This window comes from Meleagris gallopavo, chromosome 11, assembly GCF_905368555.1.
Source record: "Meleagris gallopavo chromosome 11, MGAL_WU_HG_1.1, whole genome shotgun sequence".
Taxonomy (NCBI): domain Eukaryota; kingdom Metazoa; phylum Chordata; class Aves; order Galliformes; family Phasianidae; genus Meleagris; species Meleagris gallopavo.
The window spans coordinates 9470021-9485136 of NC_139414.1; the positions used below are offsets into that span (position 1 = coordinate 9470021).

The following is a 15116-nucleotide window of genomic DNA, read 5'->3' on the forward strand; positions in this document are numbered from 1 at the left end:
TTTTTCCAGGGTGCAGATCCATGGCTCCCTCTGCCCCGCTAGTCACAGAACTGGGCCAAACCAGCCCAATGACTGCCACCACACTTCTGTGCAACTACTTCAGTAAGATCGATGTCAGCATAGGGAGCCAATCCCTCCCATAAAAGAACAAAGCTATACCAACACAAGATGATGAAAAGAAGTCAGATCAGCAAATAATCTTTCACAAACATTTGTCTGCATTGTTACTAATTTCATGCCTTGAGTGTTATGCTGCACTTAATTTTGACTTTTCATACTGATGTAGCTGATTTTAAACACAGACATTTGAGTTTTTTCTACAACTCAGCATAATTACTGGAAAGCTGCTTTGAAATCACTGCTGATTAGGACCAGGTGACAAAATTAAGTACTACTTCACAGGATTGTAAAAACAAGAGCATTTCTTAATCTAATGACAAAATTTGCCCATACAGACAGGCTTGCAGTTTCAGACAATTTGCAGAATATTTTGCAGAAGTTATAAAGGAACTCTTATAGGTAAACACTTGTCTTCTATATTCTGGAGAGTTTGGCATCTCTTCAGTCAGCAGTACAGTCACTTCTGCAGTATTAACATAAAAAAAAGTCTGAAAACTAATTAAAGACAGGTCTACCCTATTAGAAATTTTTTTTGAGACTATGAAGTAGTCTAACTGAAACTTCTACCTGACAACCAAGGGATAAGATTCAAAAGTAAAGGTCTCTCTCACTGAAAGCTGTACTAACTTAACCGTAACTTCTTAAACACCTTAAGTTCTAGAAGAATTTTGCATAAGCAACTATCAGCAGTATACCAAAATGCTGCAGTTGGTGGTACTTCTTACCTGCAGCTCCCTGGGGAGCCTCATCTGTACGTGCAGCTGAAGAGTTAACTCCATCCTGGTTGTTGTCAGGATCAGCCATCTTCTCCTGTCGGCGAGCTTCAGCTGCTCCTCTTTTGCCCAGGCCAGAGCCTCGCCGACTAAAGATACAAGAAAACAGAGGTTCCAGAACTTAGTAATTATAACAAGAGATTTCTCCATGCAAGAAATAATTTTTTCTTTCATTTACATAGGTAGTTATCACAAAGGTGCACAAAGACATGGATTCACATAAGAACCAGTCTTCATAAAACTATCCAACTTTCTCTTACTTGCCTCACCTTGCACCACATCTATGATTCATTCATGCTGAGGCATTACAGCTAGGTCTTTACATTACACACTCTAGGACAACACAGTCTACTAAAATAATAGTTGAAATGATTGTGACTTAAAGTGACTGAATTACAAATCAAGTACACATTTGAGAAGAACTCTGACAGAGTACTTACCTTTAAAGAAAGTTCTGAACTACTGAAAGTACAGAATCCTGATGTTCACGCTTCTTTTAAATGGCAGATGAAGTCAAAGGGCACGAGTCTAAGTCTGCTTTTTTAAATATTACTATTGTCACCATTACAAATATATATGCCTGTGATGTCAGAAGCCAAATTAAAGTGCAGAACTGACAACAGGATCAGACCTCAGGCATATCAAGTACCTAGACATTTGCAACATCAGTTGATCATATGCAGCTGTTGAACAAGCTGAGTCAGTTGAGCAGTACAGTATTAAAACAGCCACCCGCATGGCATCATAGAGTCCTTTTTATTTTTCAGAACACATTTCATTCTATCATTCATAATCCACAATAGTTTAGAACTCTACTAGTATTCAGTAACTTTTTAAACACAATCTAAGGGAAGGATTATTTACATTTGTAATACTGCCTTTAGGTACTTCTTGTCCTCAACTCCGTTAGCTGAGGTACTTATTGAAAATCTGATGATGCAGAATTCTATGCATCACCCACCATGACACCGGTATGCAGTGTGACATGGCTAGCCTGAAAAGCCACAGCTACTTCTACAGTAGCTAAGGACAATTTCCATCCATAAAAACAAATAAGTATCAATCCACAGCAGAGATCACATTTTGTTGTCTGAAGTTTTACCTGGTACTAGCACAGGAGCCCGTGGTCTTTTGGCGTGTGCTCCGCCGCAAACTGGGGAGCTCAGCAGGTGGTGATTCACTGCGCTTCTTTGTGGATTTTCTTAGGCCTATGTAACAGGTAAATGATTAAGAGAGTAAGTTGGTCTTTAAACACACAGTAGATCTACCAAGAAGTGAAGCAGGGGAGCCTCTAAAGAAAAACCACAGTAAGTCCGCATCTGCTTTTAGTCATCTTACACTGCACAGCTCTATCAATAAAAGAAGGTAGAAGATATTCATTTCACTCCTTTCAGTGCTACTAAACTCCAAATTGCTACTTGGACACCTTTTGCAATTAATACACTACAGGTACACAAGAGCTTGCAGGCCTTCCTCATAAACAGATACCACAGTATGAGGTGTTTCTTATTTTGATGTGTTCACATTCAAAACACCTAAAATGGGAAAAAAACAAAAAAAAAGAAGATTTAAACCTTAGATTAGAGAGAATAACTATACTGTTGGTGGAAGGATCTCATCTGTTTTGCCTCCGTTGCTTAGAATAAATCCACACAGCATTAACTTAGACAGTCACTAGCTAAATCATAATTTTTTTAGTTACAGTCAGATTGATCTACGTCAGTAACAACTTAAGAATAAGTGTCTTAAATCCAAAGCAGACTCCCCTACCCCCCTCCAGAATTCAAACACCGACAGTGGTGAGATCTGCAGTATGTTGGGGTTTTGTTTTGTCTTTCTGCTGTAACTATATCACTGCAAACCCCACTGCTATCGTAAGACCTTCCCTCAGTCAAATAACTACACACATCTTCACAGCTTCACATCTTCACAGGGAAAGGAGTTGGGAGCTTTTAATTTAGGAGTATTTGAACTGTTGAAGACTGACAACTGATACTAATTTGCTCTACGAAGCCATCATTCTGAGGGGACTTTCAACCACAGGACATCTCTAAAATAAATAAGATAAAATACAGCTTCAAAACATCCAACTTAGACATACTATTGCTAGGACAAATAAAGCCTTAAAAAGAAATTAGATCTCTGTTCCCTCTTCTGGTAACAAAACAAGAATAGAACACAAGCATACTTTTTTTTGTTTGTTTGTTTTTTGTTTTTTGTTTTTTTTTTAAGCACAAATTGGCTTCTGTTGATTTCTGTAATCTTCTAAAAAGTTCCAGAAATATTGAGTTACAGTATTTAGGAATGAAATGGTAACTATGTCATTTTTGATAGGATATTTAACACAAAAAGGAAAATAATCTGCAAAGTCATTAATGACCTAGTCAACAGTCTGTCCTTGCAAATACTATACTGTGTTTGATCCAGGAATATATTAACTGCATACAGCTTTAAGTTCCATGTAGATTAAGGTTAACTTGATATTCCTGTGTTTACCATACACCTGGCTTATTAACCCAAGAAACCTGGCAACCTAAGCAAGCAAGCTTCAGCACCCAGCCACCAAGCACTGACCTGAAATAAGCCACCTGAATTTCCACATAGCTCATACTTACAAGTTTTTTTAATGCTCCAAAAGCAATGCAATGACACTTTCACTACTTTATAATTTCAAACCAACAATTTAAGTTGAATTTGCTACAACAGGAGCAGTCATTGACTCCAACCTTATCCATATATAGTAAGTGACTTGCCTCGGTGGGGGGGGAAGGGAAGAGTGGTGTTAGGAAAAAAAGACAAGATCAGTTTGAAACAGCTGCAGCAGAGCCCTTGGCCATACCTATCTGCATTTCTCAAGTTATGGAAGTTGTGCAGAAACAACAAGTCCTCATAGCTGGTTGTATTTTGCAATACAAATTGCATGCATTAAGTATAGTGCTATTAGTCCACAAGATGTGTCTATTGTTCTGTAAGTTCATATTAGATACAGACACCAAATAGGGTGCTTCTCCATGTAACATTATGGTGAAAATTTAAAAATGAGGTCTACTTTTACCTTACATTTGGAAAACTTAATTACCTTATTACAATAGTCTGGAAAAATATGTAAGCATATTTTAACTCCTTATTTCAACACATCATTTACTGCTTTAGATTTGTGGGTATTCAGCTTCAAGTAGTCAGACCTAAACATGAAGTTTGTTCTTAGCAGATCAGTAATAGATATCACATACTCACCATAAATGAAGTAAAATAAACTTGGCTTATATCAAAACAGGGTTTATGCAGAGGTTTCACAAGACAGCAGAGCCAGCCACACAGCTTACTGCTGTGCTTAATGGTGTGCTTCTGCATTCTCATGCCTTACTGTCACCAGTCCGAGACACAGCATGCACACTTGTTGCACACTTCCATTCTGTTAGCATTCTGCCACAACAGTGAACTGAGCAAGGCTGACAGGAGTCAGGTGAGCACAAACACCATTAAACAGTGGGGCAGTGAGGTTGGGGAGTGGATTGTCCTCCTTCTTAAGGGGCATTAAATTAATTGAGCCTTTTCTTTAAACTGAATTACTTCAGTAAGAAGGTACTACAGAATGTATGGTTAGATTGGCAGACAAGTTGAAAAACACATCATGGTCTGAGCACCCAGAACAGCTGAGTTCCTGCCTCTCAGTGTGAGCACTCTACTCATCAGATATTTTCATGTTTTCCTTTTCCCAAGTCTTCTCTTCTACATCTGACACAGCCACCAAGGTACATAAGCTCTTCCACCTCCCTTTATTCATGTCAGAGGGCAAAAAGGATGTGAAAAAGGATTTTTCAGAGCTTGCTTCCTTCCTACTCTTTATAGCCATTCTCAATCCTTAGAATTCATTGCTTAAGACAGCTTAAGTCACTCTTACTACCTGCACCTTTTGGGAAATCCTCCCAGTCTTCCCAATAACATAAGCTGAAGATCACTAGTTTCTCTAGCACAAGACCAAGCCTCCTTTCTCCCCCCTCCCCATTTCATCAAAATTCCTGCTTCCCCTTAACACACTTCTGGCACACCTCCTGCCTCAGTTAGTCCTCTGTCTATTGGATCTGCAGGTGGAAAGCCCCATGCCTTCACAGGTAAACAGGGTACAACCCATATTCAGATAGACAGGATTAGAGATGCCCTAGGAGCACCGGACAAAGGAAAGCACTAGTCATGCTGCCGCTGACAGCAAGGGCTTGCAGGCGAATTAAGTCCTTGTTTATCACTATTCAGCACTATTTCTTTAATAAAAAGCAATCCTCAAGATATCCATTTCAAAGAGTAGAAGCTATGAACAGAGACAGACTTTCAAAAGAAAGTTAGGCTTAAGTGGTTCATACTCAGCAAGTACAAAAATTTCAGATGTGAACTTCAAATCTGAAGCAAAGCCATACGCAGATATAAATTGTTTATCCTGTGACATCATCCTATTTGCATACCAAGCACTCATGGTAATGAGTTTAAGGAAGAGACCCAAAACAGGCTAAACCTGAAATGGTATAGCCCAACAGAAATCAAATGAAGTTTAAAAAAAAAAAATTTTAGAAACACCTTCACAGTCCTTACTGGTCAGCTTTTTTTTTTTTTTTTTTAAAAAGTATTTTTTGTAGTATGAAAGAAACAAGTTCTGAATGCAGCTGTACCTACTGCATTCACTTATTTCAAAACTCTGAACATGTCACTCAAGCCTAAATGAAGTTAAATTTTCAGTCTATAATCCTGAAACCCTTTAGCTTGCAGTTCAGAAAAATAATCAGTAGAAATCTACTTGTTAGAGCTGAAAGTTTAGACTTCAGATTGGCTCTTTCCTGCTCAGGCAGTAAAGATAGGGTAAAAACAACTGTGGCAGGGAAAGGCACCTCCTGCCACTCTCCTGCTCCAGTATTCCCCTCAATATCAACCCAGACATCCTTAACTTGACTGTAGTTCCATACATCATTAAATTGCAATAGCTGTATTTACACAGGCATAACTGACTGCATCTGCTAGTCACAAAAATCTCCCCACTCAGGCCGTTCTTCCTAGAACCACTCTCGCACCACCGTCCTCCTCCACTCTCCCTCATCCCACGCTTTTCATTTCCCCTTACAGGATTCTTACCTATTTTCTACTAGTTATTCCAATTGACCTTATTTCACATTTCTTTAAGCACCTGCCTCAAATTGTACCTCTACAGAAAGAGAAATTCAGTAGGGTTATAGTTTCTACAGTGACATTTAAGGACTCTTCCAACAGAGAAGCACAAACTGCAATAATTTCATCTAGATCACTGTTTGCCAATCTGCTTTAGAAAACATTAGGGTTGTTAATATCTGAAATATCACCTCCTTATGCTCCCTTACTCTCCTAAAGTTTTCAGCTTACCAGAGCCATCTTACCTTAGCAACCTATCTTGATGGTTTCTTATTTTTTAATTTTTTTTTTTTAATGCCTCTCAGCATTTTGGATAATGTATATTTTATGAAAATATTTGCAATTTGTATCAATATTAACAAATCAGTCAAGCTCCGTAACAGGCAAGAGGTTTTTGTTTTCTTTTGTTTTTAAGAATTGTTAATGTTGATTCAAAATTTTTTTTCCAAGTGTTTGTGAAAGAGCTTTAATGCACCTTCTGAAAAGCTAAGACTATTTAAGAATATAAAGTTTAGCATCTTCATTTATTCTAGATTAAATCCTTAAATCTCAGTAACGTTTAAAAAGCTCACTGATATTTAGTATAACCACACTCCAATCAGTAGCATCCAGTGTAATAGCTATTCAGTTACATTTAGCACCTGTTTACTGTAAGTTACACTTCCCAGTATCATCTTCTCCCTCCTCAAACTGGGATGCCATCTAAAGAAAACAACTGTTTGTGATTATTTTTTTTTTTTTTTTAGCATCTAATGAGTCTTACTATGACCTTTAAAAACTGACTTTTTAATCACCCATTTACTATCCATACCATCTTAGTTCTATTTATGACAAAGCCAAGAAATTCAAGTATATGTTTATCTTTCACAAAAGCTGACTTTCAAGTCACAAAACAGCTAAAGCTGGTCAAGCTGGCTTTCACAGTACATTCTTGGTAGAGATAATTTACGCTGATATTCTCAATGTTGTTTTTCAAGCTACTCAATGCTCCCCCCTCAGACTGTGCTATCGCAGTGTTCTCACTCCTGGCTAAAGGTTTATAAGCAGACACAAACTATCCTTCACCTTCGTCTCATGTTCACTTATCAGAATTAAATTCTTTTGCCTCCTTGTGACTTTTCTCCACTGTCCAAGAAGTTGCCCATAGGAAAGAACAGATTTCATTAACAACTTGCTGGTTAGTCCAGATCTTGTCTAATTCTCACTCCTTCCTCTCTTACTTTATCCTGGAGAAATTTAGTTTTTCCTCAGGAATCCACAACCCATTAAGTCTTGAATCAGGCATATAAAGCCTAGTCATAAGAAAGCAATGCCTCTCCCCTTCCCCAATGCTATCCTTTAACTAGGTTAGGTAATTCTAGAATCAATACTCCAGTCATGCAAGTTATCCAAAACAAGCCTGTTAGGTCAATTAAATCTGTTTTGATTATACAGGAAGCCATCCAGGTCCTCTTGTTTATTTCACATATTTCCTGCATGAGTATTAGCTATAGGCATGCCCTAGTTGGGACAGGACTACTCATGATGATGCCTAGATCAACATCCAACAGTTACTAAGCTTTGGAATCCAACTTAATAAAGCAAGTTTTACAAAACACTTGCTGTTAAAAAAAAAAAAGAGATTGTAAACAAAGTCAATGTAATGCATTTTAAATGTTTTTCAAGAAAACAAAGCTACAAGCATATCCTGCATACTATTGAGCAAAGGCTCAGCTTGGAAAAAGCCTAAAATCCTCATCAGAATAAAAAGCGGCATCCAACTACTCCAATTAAGAACCAGGGAAAGGACACATTAAGTACAAAAAATTAGCAAACTAGACTTCAGACATGAAAAGAAATTATCTGCTTGTTTTCCAACAAGTTTAGCAAAATGGCAACATCAGACAGGACAAACACAATAAAAGAAGCTTATAATAGTTATGTAGCATCCATCACAGAAATAAGCAAATATCTTGTGTAAATTTTGTTTAAAAAATTATATGCAACATAAAGTTTCGGCCTATACAACATGAACTGTTAACTTAAAACCTTTTGCTTTAGCCATAAGTAGTTTCAGTCACAGCTTTGCTTAAAAACTCAGTAAATACAATAGCAGTTACTTCTCTCTAACAAGGTCCCAAGACAACTTAAAATAAGCTAAGTACTTGTTTAGAAGAGTTAATTTTTAAAACATACATGCTTATTCTTCCATAAAAGCAAGTGAACAACTTACTTGCTAGCTTAGCCTGCAGTCCTGAAGGTCCAGGTTTTGAGGTCTCCGACTTAGAAGAGCCTGGTAGAGACAGTTTTGTTTTAGGGAGACTAACTTTTGGACTGAATCGAGCAGCCCAGTCAAACTTTGAAGAGCCACCTGTTTTGCTCTGTTCTTTGTCCCTGCTGCTCCTTCTTGGACTAGGGCTGGACGCAGAACGTGAACGTCTAGCCTTATTCTGGTCCTTACCCTGTTTCACTCTGGCACCCTGAGGAACAGTGGAAGAAGCAGAGGCAACAGCAGAAGAGGAAGAGGATGTAGAAGCTGAAGAAGAAGAATCAGTGATGGTGCTACACCCAGCTTTGGCTGAGGTCACCGATTTTGAAGCCAGCTTGGAGGATTTTGCTGACTTCTCTTCAGCGCCAGTTGATTCAACTGCTGAGCGACTCTTTATACAAGACGTACTCTCTGTCCTTTTCCTTTTCTGACTTCGGGAGCTACCAGCAGCTCCACCCTTTCTGATGTGAGCCTTGCTTGTTGATGGCAATTGTGTAGACTTCTGCTGTTCTTGGTCTAAGTGTCTTCTCTTGGATTTAGTATGTGGCTTGTTACTTTCCGAGGAAGTTTCGGCGTGTTGAAGTGCTTTAGGTTTTTTAGCAGAGCTAGGAGAATTGGTCCTGCTGTAATCTGGACTAGCACTGCGTTTAACTCCTCGAGAATTGTCTTTCTTAGGCACTTGCCCCGTTTTTTGCTTTTCTGAAGTACTGACTCTTTCTGAATCTTCTTGTGGTATTAAAACAGCAGATGAACTACAGCCTCTGCAGAAATAAGCAGAGACAGCATTAGTATTGAACTCAACCTCACATTGTGCAACAGTTTTGCAAGTCACAATATCAGCAGTCAAAATAAAGAAAATTGCATGTAAGAAAACCTGATTATTAAGTTCATGAAACATGCTCAGTCCAGATTTTGATGCAAAAAAAAAATCGCTAACATGAAAATTAAAGCAGCAAAATAAATGCATCAGATATTGCTTTTAAACAAAAAAAGAGGGAGATACTGGATGACTTGGATTGATTTCACTAGGATTTTTGTAAAAATTAATTAAAAATTTCAAGCTATGAAGCTGTTATCTGAATGTTTGAGAATACAAGTTCCACAAGAGAACAAGGAGTGCTCAGCAATGCATAACTAGTCACAACAGGATTCCAGCTCAACAGAAGTGCTTAATGAAAACTTATCTTATGCGATTAATTTCAAGAAGCACAAGAAGAGTATAATTTTCCTCTACATGAGAGAAAGATGATCCAGTGCGTATGTAGCAGAAACGTATAAAGAACGGATAAAATGTGTCTGAAGTGTTTACCCTAAACACAAGTATTCTTTGGAGTATTGAGAGTTTCAATTACTACTGGACACCACTCAGAACTCCTTGGGCAATCTTTTCCCAACATGAAGAGGGAAGAGAGGAAAAGAACTTGCAAGTATTCCAGGACTAGTTATGCATAATTTGTATGCTCCCCATCATTGATGAGATGCTCTCAGTTGAATTAAAATAAAAAACATGAACAGAATGAGACACACTGAAATACATCCACTGAATGCAATACCTAGCGCCTTAGTCATACATTGTAACAATTGTCAATAATTAGATATATTACATACAATTGTAGTGCAGATAACACTGGTAACATGAATATGAAGTGCAATTACCTTTTAGAAAAGTGTCCCTTGGACTGCTCAGAAGTAGTATTAGACTGCACTTTGGGTGTCTTTGAAATAGATTTTCTACTCTCAGGAGGGCTATGTGCCTTATGTTTTGCCTGCCCTAAGTGTGACCTGTCAGCAGAAAGTCAAAACAGAAAGCTATCAGAACTCTGAGACAGATATAAACCAGTAGGTGGATTTTTTGTTGTTGGGACCACTTACAGTTATTAGATTAAGCATAACTTCAAATCCTTCCACATCAACCCCTTCTATTAAGTCATTTATTAAGTATTTCAAGACAAACATCCATTCTGACTACAAATCACTACCCATCTAATTGTTTTGTACAGCACAATTACTGAGGCATTTTCAGTGAATTTAACATTGTCTCATATCTGAACTGGGCTGATAAATTCAGGTTTTTCTGGTGCACAAGGTTACTGAATTATTCATTTCAGCATTCAGTGTTCACCAGCACAGTAAGGCACAAGATTAAACCACCCATAAAAAAAATCTTTTCTCAGAAAGAAATAAACACTCCATCTCAAGATTTCATACATTAAGGTTTATCTAGTCACAAGTATTTACAAGTTTGTTTCTTTGGTCTTCGTTCAAATGCTTGGAACAGGAATGTAACCAGTTCCACGTGGAATGGAAGCTCAAAACTTTGTAAGTTATTTAATGACTGCAGTTCCATCAATTCACAAGGACTGAGTACTCATTGACAATGCTGAAGTAGGTAGGTTAAAAAACCCGCATGCTACTGATGAAAGAAGTCAGATGAGACAGGAAACCTGTGATGTCAAAGAAAGGAATGAGTTTCAGATAGACTGTAAGAGTTCTTTCAAGCAGCCTTCAGCTACATGCAAAAAGTAGCTTATTGTATGAACTTCGACTAGAGGACAAAGATCACACTATACTACAAATGAAATGTAACACTGAAGTTACATCTTCAAACATGCCCCACATTTGTTTTTCAAAACCAATGGCTATCACTATCTGCAAGACTCACAGGAGACAGCCCATAAGCATTTAGAACAACACAGTATAAATAACTACAGCAAGAGACATCTTGCACTTCGCTGGATAAAACATCTTTGACAACTATAAATCTCAGCTGCTCATATCCTACCCATACAGAATGCCTGAGCTCCACTAACCTTTATGAAATCTCAAACTAGTCTCACATTAACGCTGGTTGAAGCAATAGAAAACGTGTTCATTGTTTCCAGACTTAGCACTACATGCAATCAGCCTAAGCTATCTAGTCCTCTGAGCTGAACTATGCAAACACTCTTAAATCATATGGAAGGGATGGGGAGTGGGAATACAAGATTTGAGTTCCAACCCATGTATGACCCCAAACAAACATCAGAAAGTTTCAGCCAAATGAGTAAGTAGGGGAGGTGAGAGTTCCCCAAGTTTTCAGATCACTTTCTGACCAAGAATCAGCAATCTTACTAGAGCAAGGAGGCCTTAACTCACTATTGACTACTTTCCTTGGTAGGAAAAAGTGTACTAGTTTTAACCAACCAAGCAATAACAATTGCTAAGAGTCAAAATACCAAACTATGACTATCATGAGTGTTTTCCTTGGTAACACTCTCTCCTTGTTTGTTTTTTTTTTGTTTGTTTGTTCATTTTTTTCTTATTAACGAAGCATTCTCCTCAAGTTGTTTTTGATTTGTTTTTAAACTTTCTCCTGAAATAATTCCTTTTCTGTTTGTCTCTTGAAGCATTTCTCCTAAGGTATTCCTAACACCAGTTACTCAGAGAAATGAATGCACATAAACAGCTTATATTCAAAACACTCCTGGAAAACTGAGCTAAAGAAAATAAGTCTGAAAAACGGAATTTCAATCATTTTTCCTAGTATGAGAAATAAAGAAAAGTAATTTTAACTATAAAAAAAGTGAAATAAAGTTAAATCTTAATCTTACAACAACTAATTCCATCAAGGTAGACTTGGAAATGTTTCATCTAATCCTGAGTGCTTAGATTTTTTTTTTTCCCTTAAAGAGTAAGGCATGAAATTTAGTTTTCCTCTTGAAATACTTTTATTATGGGAGTAACTGAAGTTATTACATAATTTGCACTTGGCAGAAATATTTTTTATGTAAGCTAATTGATCAGGGTTCATTTATTCTGAAACATATTTGAGAAATTTACTTTCTTTTTGAAGTTTTTGTTTTAATTTAATTAGAACTGGATTCAACTTAGTACTTCAAGTGTTCAAAAAATACAAATAATTAGACCTTTTAAACTGAAATGTGGCAAAAGCAATACACAAAAGCATCAAATATTTGGCTCATATATTGAAGAATTGGCACTAGCTCCAAACTTGCTTCCTCCCACCTCTCATGTCTTTTGCTCCCTACAAGCTTTACAGATATAATTCCATACTAATGTCCAATCTATGTGGACAAAAAGCTACAATCTATAATTGGGATTGTGAATACTGCATCACCTAGAGCAGTTGTATTTGCTTTATCAGAAATAACATAGCTATTACTTCCTTTATGTAACCAGAAAAGTAACATTAGAAACACAACAAGCAGAGAACCTGAAATGAGGATTTTTTAAATTGTTTGCAAAATTGTGTGCACGCTTCTCCTTCTGAGTTTTATCACTTTGTAAAGTAGGTACACAAGACAACAGCAACTGTTTGCTCCCCTTCTCTTAAGACTTACAATAGATTGTTAATTTGAAGACACTGCAGGATAAAGTTAAGAGAACCACAGATCAGCTAACAAATATTGTCCCAATTTATATTAAGGTCATGACAGCTTGTTTAAGGTCTTGTTTAAAAGTCAACTTGCATACAAAAGTAGTTAGAATACTCTGATGAGCTTGAAACAAAGATTCACACTTGAAGAATTAAGCGCTATGGGAGTTACAGAGACAGCAGGAAGAGTGATTCTTGGTTGAAGGTTGCGAGCTGCCTGTACTTTCACCCACAACTCAAGGCTGGTAATTTATCTTTCACACAGTCCTCGGGCATGGCATCAACATTTTATCAAGACTGGTCCAAAACCAAATCCTATTTAGAACAAGATTAGTATAATTGACAGAAAGATTATTCTGACTTTAATATTGGAAAAACAACAGTCCAAGATGTATTCTACTGTCCTCTGCACAGCTTGCAAGCACCTTTTCCTTCATTTAATCTCTGATCCTAAATACACAAGAATAAGTACGATATTCCAAAAGCCTGACTTGCATGGAGTGCCACACTTTCACATACAACGTAACCATTGTGGCTGTATTCACAGAAAATTAATATCCCACTTAACCAATGCTTCTCCTTAACACATCAGATGAGTAGATGACAACATGGAGCTCATGCCACTGAAAAACAGTATTTGCAACACTAGTACACAGTGCTAAGACCACTTCCATTACTCCACATCAATACACCAAGGCATTGCTTTTAATTGAAAGAAACAGTTCTTTCAGACTTCAGGATCTTATACGCCTGGCAGTAACACTTTCAAGTTGCTGCTGTTGAAGTGGTGGCTCAGAAGCAGTCTGTGGCCCCACTGAAGACTTAAGACTAAGCAGTTTGCCAAGAGATGGGATACTGTAACTAGTGAAGAAAGTAACAGTATTTGCCACCCCTTCTTCTCCCTCCTAAGGGAAAAGCACACTCATCATCAATACTCGCCTCCCACTCTACTTTGGATTAACGTTGCTGAGGGAAACTTTATCATTACCGCTTCCCTATAAACCTGCAGAGTTCCCCTTCAACATCAAATACTCAAAGAGATTTTTCAGACAGATTTTCTTGCTGTACAATTAGAAGAGTGCCATAATAATAATAATAACAACAACAATAGTAATTCTAAATAGTGAGGATAACAATGAATACATTAACCTGGGAGTACTGTGTCATCCGTAACAGCAGGTCACCCAAAGCACAGTTATCTGAATATCACTGCTGACTGAAAGCGAAGGACGTTTCAATTTGAGGCAGCTTTGGTTAGGTGCATACACAGAGGTGAAATGGAGGGGAAAAAAATTTGCTTGTTTATAGATCTGTTTTCACACACACCTTGGTTGGTACTGATTCTTGTTCTTCTCCCCTCTCCCCCCATCCGGAAAAGCACATCACAGATACTGAGCTTACTGCCAATTTGTGATACAACAACCTTTTTCATGGTCTGTAAGTCCAGCATCAGTTTATTCCATTTAAAAAAAACTGTAAAAATCATGCACTCAAAGGTCAGATCAAGTTACTGTGTTGAATGTGAAATCACTAGTAAAATCCAGTATAAAACACACCATAGGCTTTCACTACTCATTTTGATAGCAAGGGTAAAAGTTAATAGAGTGACATAAATACAGCCCAGCCTAAAACAAAATGGGCTTGTGCTATTGTTACCCACTTAAGGCAAATTCGCCAGTAAAAGGTATCACAAAAAGAAAACTCTGCATTTCTGTTTTGTATATTAGACCACACAGGAGTTGACAATTTCTAAAGCCTTTACGTAAGTGATGAGTAGCTGCTCATCAAGCTAAATCAACTGAATTCTAGCAAGTGGCCTTTAAGCTGTAGAAGAGCCAGAGACATGCAATAACATTTCAGCTTGAGAACAGAAGAAGCAAGTCTCTCCAACCTCCTTTTACAACAGACTTCAGTTGAAGAAGCTCCTGTGTTTACTACAGTCAGAACACAGAGGCAAAATTAATGCCAGGTCTAAAGTAGCAGAAAATGCTCTTATCCCAGGTCTGAGTCACCAGCCAGTACACAGCTGCTTAGAAGTAGACACAGCATCTATTTCAAGATACTATGAAACCCAGAATCTGTGTACTATTAGGCAACAGAACTAGAACATACTATCCTAACACAACTTACATATGTGGAGGGATGAATCCTTAAATTTGTGTTTGAAGACCAGCTTTTCCTCTAGTTGCCTCTGTAAATTTGAGCATCCACCTCCTATATCATCTACAAATTGTTGAAGGACCCAACAGATGTCTCACATTGTTCCTCGTACAAAAGGGCTCTTTTACCCAGCAGCTCACCAAGAAAATACGGAATACATTAAGAGAAAATGAATTCATCATCAAGATCACATTAAGCTTTCACCCAGGCCTTTATATGCTTTACTAACCATAAATGTCTATACATAGCTGTGAAGACAGCAGAGATCCTGTTTTCAAGAACCTAC

At 37.6% G+C, this 15116-nt stretch overlaps 1 protein-coding gene across 10 annotated transcripts in view; it reads right to left on the bottom strand.

Annotated features, from left to right (window-relative positions):
* Positions 1 to 15116, bottom strand: part of TRIP12 (thyroid hormone receptor interactor 12) — a 69287-nt gene that overhangs the window by 27789 nt on the left and 26382 nt on the right. For 8 of the 10 annotated variants that reach the window (XM_085233132.1, XM_085233131.1, XM_085233124.1 and 5 more), the window contains 4 exons: positions 9952 to 10077; positions 8260 to 9056; positions 1996 to 2101; positions 846 to 982 (listed from right to left, as the gene is read on the bottom strand). In XM_085233132.1, coding sequence (XP_085089258.1) covers positions 846 to 982; positions 1996 to 2101; positions 8260 to 9056; positions 9952 to 10077 — 1166 coding nt within the window. The remainder of the gene's footprint in view (positions 1 to 845; positions 983 to 1995; positions 2102 to 8259; positions 9057 to 9951; positions 10078 to 15116) is intronic. The other 2 variants (XM_085233134.1, XM_085233133.1) reach the window with 2 other exon arrangements.